This window comes from Dendroctonus ponderosae, unplaced genomic scaffold, assembly GCF_020466585.1.
Source record: "Dendroctonus ponderosae isolate FM_Combo_2020 unplaced genomic scaffold, Dpon_F_20191213v2 Dpon_F_20191213_5, whole genome shotgun sequence".
In the NCBI taxonomy this organism is placed as follows: Eukaryota; Metazoa; Arthropoda; class Insecta; order Coleoptera; family Curculionidae; genus Dendroctonus; species Dendroctonus ponderosae.
The window spans coordinates 10,708,152-10,715,467 of record NW_026018715.1 but is presented as its reverse complement, the minus strand read 5'-3'; the positions used below and the strand labels follow the sequence as shown (position 1 = coordinate 10,715,467).

The window sequence follows — 7,316 nt, the reverse complement described above, 5'->3', positions numbered from 1 at the left end:
GGTCTAATATGACATAAAAATATAGAATAGATTTTTTTTATTACAGATGGTGAATATCTGTTTGCCGAACTCGACAGTAAGCTCTCTAAGTACGCGCCGAAAAGTTGGCGTTCATCCCACAGCCATGGACTGGACGCAAACGGACGTCCGGCTTTGGCCTTTTACTTCCGTGTCCAGTTTTACGTGGACAGTCCGCTACTCCTGCGCGACGACACCACCAGACACCACTACTACCTGCAGCTGCGGCTCAACGCGGCTTCAGGGGCGGCCGGAGAACACGCAATCCCATTGGCGGGATTGGCCCTTCAGCAGGATTTGGGCGACTTTAATGAAAATTCTAGGTATGAGCATGGCTGCAGGCTCAATTCGGCAGGAACTGAACAAGTTTTTCGGTTGGTTGCAGTTATAGACCAGAAGATTACGTGCCACCGAACATGCGAGGACCAGCTGCGCTACGGGCTATCGAGACAGCCCATAGATCGCATCGGGTTCTTTCGAAGATCGAGGCTCGGTCCCAGTTTATTGCTGAAGCTTGCCAGCTACAGGAACCAGTTAACGCACATGTGTTTAGGTAGGGAACTGAACAAAAACTGCGATAGACGCAATCATTTGAACAGTTTTACTCTCTCAACGTTACCCTAAAAGTAAAAATTTACTGCGATTTAATTCACACATTCCACATAATTCCTGAGGCATAATTTGCATTTGTTTCACTTAAGTGTACAGGGTGGTCCGAATTAACCTGGAATAACTGCACTAGTGTGTTGAAAAAATGCATTCACAACAACTTGATCTGTTGCAAATTTTGGGTGTTGAGTGAGGCTAAGACACTTATAAAGTGCTTGAATGGAATTACTTGCTTCTAACTTCGACGCCACTGATAAAAATGCTAATTTAATAGCGCATTTTAAAATGCCGTTGTCTTCTACACAAAAGAGTACTCTTTTGTAAAAAATTGTAACTTTAACCGTTTTTGAGCAAAAATGCATCTTTCGACAAAAACATAAACAAAATTTCAAAAACCAATATATGGCTTAAAAAATGTCTCTGGTGATTATTTTGTCTCATTTTCTGGGAAACGATGTTTTTATTTTTTTGTTGATAAGACATAATTTGAATTTGTGCAGGGTGCTCCGAACTAAACTGGCATACCTTCACTAGTGTGTTGAAAAATGCATGCACAAAGGTTCATTTCGTTCATAACTTCCGAATTATTTCAGGCAGTCAATTGAAGTTTTGAACACGTCTTTTTAATACAAATATCTACTTTATGAGCTTTTAGCCAATTTTTTTCCACGAGCTCTGTTGTAAATTTTGGGTGTTGAGTGGGACTAAAGCACTCATAAAGTGCTTGAGTGGGAATGTTTGCTTCTTACTTCGACGACACTGATGAAAATGCTAATTTGATAGCGCATTTTAAAAAGCCGTTGTTTTCTACACAAAAAAGTATTTTTTGCAAAAAATTGAAACCTTGGCCGTTTTCGAGCAAAAATCATATTTTTGACGAAAACGAGCAAAATCTCAAAAATCAATAATTCGCTTAAAAAAATTAAACGTTCACTGGTGATCATTTCGCGATAGTTATGTTCTTTCATTTTCTTGGAAACGATGTTTTCATTTTTTCTGTTGATTAGTCAGTTGGAAACAATCAATTTAATTATATAAAACATTTAAAGTATTGAGGTGGGATTGTTTTGCTCCTAACCTCTACGCCACTGGAGATAATGACAATTTAGTACAGCATTTGCAAAAAGCGTTAGTTTCTACTCAAATAAATACTCTTTGTAAAAAATTAAAACCTTGACCGTTTTCAAGCAAAACGCATTTTTTGATGAAAAGCCATGAGCAAATTTCAGAAATCAATAATTCGCTTCAAAAAATTAAACTTTTGCTGGTGATCACTTCGCGCCAGTTATTTTGTATTTTTTTCTTGAAAACGATGTTATTTATTTTTTCGGTCAAAAAAAATCAATTTTATTGTATGAAACACTTAAAATATTTAGATGGGATTGTTTTGTTCCTAGCTTCTACGCCACTGGAGATAATGCCAGTTTAGTAACGCATTTGCGAAAAGCGTTAGTTTTTAGGCAAATGAATACTCTTTGTAAAAATTATAACCTTCATCGTTTTCAGGCAAAAACGCATTGTTTGATGAAAAACCATGAGCAAATTTCAGAAATCAATAATTTGCTTAAAAAAATTAAACTTTTGCTGGTGATCACTTCGCGCCAGTTATTTTGTATTATTTTCTTGAAAACGGTGTTATTTATTTTTTCGGTCGAAAAAAAATCAATTTTATTGTATGAAACACTTAAAGTATTTAGGTGCGACTGTTTTGCTCTTAGCTTCTACGCCACTGGAGATAATGCCAATTTAGTACCGCATTTGCAAAAAGCGTTAGTTTCTACGCAAATAAATAATCTTTGTAAAAAATTTAAACCTTGACGGTTTTCAAGCAACAACGGATGATTTTTGATAAAAACCATGAGCAAATTTCAAAAATCAATAATTTGCTTAAAAAATTAAACTTTTGCTGGTGATCATTTTGCGCCAGTTATTTTGTATTATTTTCCTGAAAACGATGTTATTTATTTTTTCTGTCGAGAAAAAATCAATTTTATTGTATGAAACGCTTAAAGCATTTAGGTGGGATTGTTTTGCTCCTAGCTTCTACGCCACTGGAGATAATGCCAATTTAGTACCACATTTGCAAAAAGCGTTAGTTTCTACACAAATAAATAATCTTTCAATCAAGCAACAACGGATGATTTTTCATGGAAAACCATGAGCAAATTTCAAAAATCAATAATTCGCATAAAAAAACTAAACTTTTAGTGGTGATCATTTCGCGGCAGCTATTTTGTGTCATTTTCTTGAAAACGATGTTTTATATTTCTCTGCTGTTTAGTCCGTTAAAAAAATCAGTTTTAATCCATGCTTGATCACAACGATATTTTCTGTGTGATTATGGTGATTCTATGTTTCTTTCGTGGCCCGAATCATCTCACAATATCAATAAATTCTGAACATTTTTGCGAAGATACTGAGAGAAGATTTTCCGTCACAGATGAGATAAATCATCAGATAAAGAATGGAAAATTTTCTGAAAATTCTGTAAACAATTGGAGAGCGTCGCAAAACAGTAGCTCTCATTTCCTGTTGAACTGAAACCAACTTTTGAAACTTCCAGGTTAAAAGCTTCCAAAGCTGAACCCTTACCAGGATCGCTCCTGTTGGCAGTCTGTGCCAAAGGCTTGCGGGTTTGCCCTGAGAATAACCCCCCGTCCACATTCCTATGGAGTAGCATCAGTAAGCTAAGTTTCGAACGGAAGAAGTTTGAGATCCGCACCAGCCACGAGAAGCTGACTCTGTACACGTCCAGCGACGAGAAGAGCCGCCTGCTGTTGGCGCTGTGCAGAGCAACGCACCAGTTCAGCATGTATGTGGCCCCCAGGCTGCACGAGGCGCGGAAAGAGGAGGAGGAACGTCAGAGATGGGGTTGCGATCAGCGCGTCTCAGTGATCAGTTCGACATCGTCAAACACTACGTCGGGAATTGTGAGTGATCGGGTGAGTCTATCAGCAAGCTAATCTGCAACTCAATGTTCATGGGCAAGAGTTTCACCAGGTACATTCAGAAGATGAATTGGAGATCATGATTACCAGCCCTCCGGCTCCCAGTACCGAGAGTCTAGCTCTAGCTCACCTGCTGGACAGTGCCCCAGCTAGCAGCAGGACCTCGGCGGCTTCAGCCACGGCGGCCCTCGCCTCGCTTTCCATTCAGGAGGATGAGGAGGAGGCGCCCAAACAAACTACAAGTGAGAGCTCCGGAAAGACCTCTAGCAGTGTCAAGTGCGCCGGCTCGCAGTGTAGCTCCTATTGTAGCACCGTGGTGGTGACGCCAGTTAGCCAAACCAGTAAGCAAACCTTCACGCAGTCTCGAACATTGCTGATGATTGCCCTTTCAGAGCCCAAGAAACGACGGCCATCAACCAGCAGCAGCTTAGAGTTGGGCTATTCGCATACCGCGCAAAACTCAGCCCTCAGCGATGCGACTTGCATAGAAATCGACACCAGAGAGCCAGTTTATACCTCAGGGCCTGCCCCCAGTAGCCACACGAGTGGCGTGTACACTTTAACCTCCAGCGAACATTGCACTTTGAGTTCTGCAGGAAACTACACGAATGCCAGTGAATATGCTGTCACTACTGAGTCCTCTTTTCTTACGATGGGCAGTGATCACGTCGATGGCGGCTTTAGGGACAGGGCGGATTCGACCATTAGCAACTCATCGTTTCACGGGGATGGAAGCGATCCTACCAACAAACAGAACTTGCTGTCTGCTGAGGAGTTGTCGGATCTCATCGTCGGACGGTATCCGTCCAGAAAAAGCGTCAGTAACACCTTGGACTCGGACTCCGATTATGTGACGTTGCCCTCTGGATACCAGAGCTTCGCGCCCGTGCCTCCAAAGAGGGTCGACAGCGTCGAGCCGCGGTTCCGGCCTCCTCCGCCTCCGTATCCAACTAAAAACACTCCGGAAGCCCCCAACCCGTTTGTGGAAGCCTCCACTAGCAACCCGCCTCCTTACCCGGATAACGGCCCTCCAGCGCCCGCCCCGATCTACCCCTTTGAGGAGGCGGCAGCCCGGTTCATCACTACCCGATCCCCGAGTATCCTCACGGCTCACGCCAGTGCTGTGAGTGTGAGCTCAACACCGAGCTATTCAGCTGCCAGTTCATTGCCGCCCATTCCTCCGAAGATACCAAGACAGTTGCCGATCAGTAGAGCGATGCTCAATTCAGGCAGCTTTATCGACATGGCGTCTCCAAAGGCCAGCGTCTTGGTGCCCTGTACGTTCTTGCCTCCTCCGCCGCCCCAGCCAGCTCCTAGGCAACCGCCTCCGCCGCCTCCCGGCCTGGCTACTGTCTACACCAGTCAACTATCCAGGTCGCAGATTGAGCAGTATCAGCAGCAGATGTACAGCGATGTGGACTTTGTGGTGTTCCCGTTGAAGGAGCCGGCGATTAGCAAGCAGGAATATCTGGAAGCCAAGCAGGGCTCTATTTTGGCCGCGCTGGCTCATCAGCCAGTTTTCTACCGCAGCACGCCCTACTTAGGGAGATATGCGTCCAGTCAGAATTTATCCGATACATATGTGCAGTTGCCTGTTTATGGGGCTCCGAGCATCTCGTCAACCGGCAGCTTGGATCCCCCGCCGCCGCCTCTGCCTCCTAACCGGCCGACCAGGTTTTTGAGGACTCAGTCGGATGATAACATTCTGAACTCGCTGGAGGCTACGCCGCAGCCTCCGAAATTCCGGAGGCTCCCGCCTCCGCCGCCGCCTCTTCCAGAGAAGAACCGCGACTTGCTCAAGCGCCACAATCTGCTAGATGTTAAGAGTGACTGTCCGGGTGATGGAAGCAAGACGAGTGAGACGCGGGCGTTGGATATTCGCACGCTGCGCGAGAAAAGCAAAAAGCTGGACTTGCCCCTCATTTCCGCTCTGTGCAATGACAGGTCGCTGATCAAGCAAACCAAGGCTTTCGTGATGCCCAAACATCCAGGAGAAGTGTCGCCGCCTCGCGTCCGGAACTCTTCCAGGGAAAAGTATCCGGTTTCCGGGTTGAGCAACACGCGCATCCAGAAGGGAGGCCGGAAACTGGCGTCGGTCAGCCATCGACATCCGGGCGACAAGTTGCCGGAAATTCCTCGGGCGCTGCCCAACAATTACGTCATGACTGAGGCGCGTGCCAAGCACAAAGTGGCGCAGTCTCAGTCGTGAGTCATTAGTTATCAGAATCATTTGCATTTCACATTCCAGTACTAGTTTTAAAGCATTTTTCAATTGTTTCTTACACTCAGGGTGCCATCATTGCAAAGGTTAAATTCTGGGACTGATCTTTGCCCTAGTCGTGCGGGACTTAATGGCTGGGCGAGGATCGTTAAGCTGCATAAATAGTCGTCGTAGCGTCAGACGTAAGAAAATGAAAAATAAACTAATGAATAGGCGCGTGGGCATTTGTAGCATCCGTATGGAACCGTAAGGTATAAGCGGTAGGTGCTGAATGATTCATTTTAATTTTCCGAGCTGCTGCTTAAGGCAGCGCTGGCTCAACGTGCAAAATGTATTGAAAAGTAAATTTTTTGGAAAAAAAAATGTATTTGCTTTGTTAGAAACAAAAATCAGTCCGCTGTGAATTTCTTTTATGTCTTGGATGTTGCGACGGCTTAAAATCCAGCTTCAGGTTTACTGCGTTAAGGCGGAGATGTGGAGGCTGTCCTAAATTGCGCGTTTAGGGCTTTTGAATGTTTACTGCTTGCTTAATTACCTAAGCCGATTTGAAGTCAGTCAAAGTGATTTTCATTTTATACCTCAGTGTAACGTAGCTAGCTCTAGGTACGATCTAAAAAACCCCCCCAACACATTTTTTTGGTAGTAGTGAAAGTAATTAATGATTTATTTATTTATTTATTTATATCTGAAAAACAACAACTTTATTAATTATTTTACAGATAAAGAAAATTTAGCTAGCCAATATGTTAGCGAATTTGTCCCATTAGTTGAGTACCACCCTGTTTCAAGAGTGCATTATCCGCTGAAGAACCAAAATTGCATTTTCTAACTTATTTGCCCTGCTCCTTCTAAAATATTGATCTGAGTCAATAAAAATGAAGATAAGTTTTCATATTATCGATTCACTTTGACTGGTTGAAGCGCGATTTTTGGGACAACCCATAGGTCAGCTTGAATGCTGACGAGAGGAGTTATTTAGGAAAATCGGTTTTGTTTAACTGGTTAGCTGTAATATATCCCGACTGTAAATAAGGTTATATTTTATTCGAGCGAACAGGCATACAAGTAGATTTAAGATCTATTAGCAGTAAATTATACACTTGCTCAAGTTGTTAATACTAATAATACTCACCGTAATGATTCGATTTTTCACATATGTTTTTGGTGTTGAAAAATGTGCAAAGCTTCTATCAAGTGTATTGTCGTAGATGGTGCTAATAGAATTTTCCATGAAGTGAACTGAAGTTTTTAATTTCCTTAAAGATTTGGTGCAAACGCCGATAAGTGAAAACGTTTAGTCGGAACAATATTTTTTCAAACATCACAACGCCGTATTATTTGAACACTCAGATCCAAAACAAGTAGCGCACCAGATTTTTTGGTAAAGTTCAAAGCATTCTAACTTTTTTGAATAGCGATTTCGATAGTTTTCAGCTTAATTCGTTGCTTATTATTCTAAGTGCCACAAATATTTATTCGTTATTGTCTATGACAAGTGATAAGGAAAACGCCAAGCACTG

General features: G+C 42.9%; 1 protein-coding gene across 1 annotated transcript; it reads left to right on the top strand.

The window, feature by feature from the left end:
* Positions 1 to 46: 46 nt before the first annotated feature.
* On the top strand, positions 47 to 7,035 carry LOC109534266 (protein expanded; the record flags this gene model as incomplete). The annotated part of the gene is given in 5 exon segments (XM_019899870.2): positions 47 to 341; positions 404 to 571; positions 3,191 to 3,569; positions 3,628 to 3,916; positions 3,968 to 7,035. Coding segments are annotated over 5 exon segments (2,948 nt in total), but the record flags the coding sequence as incomplete, so codon positions are not given.
* Positions 7,036 to 7,316: the final 281 nt, after the last annotated feature.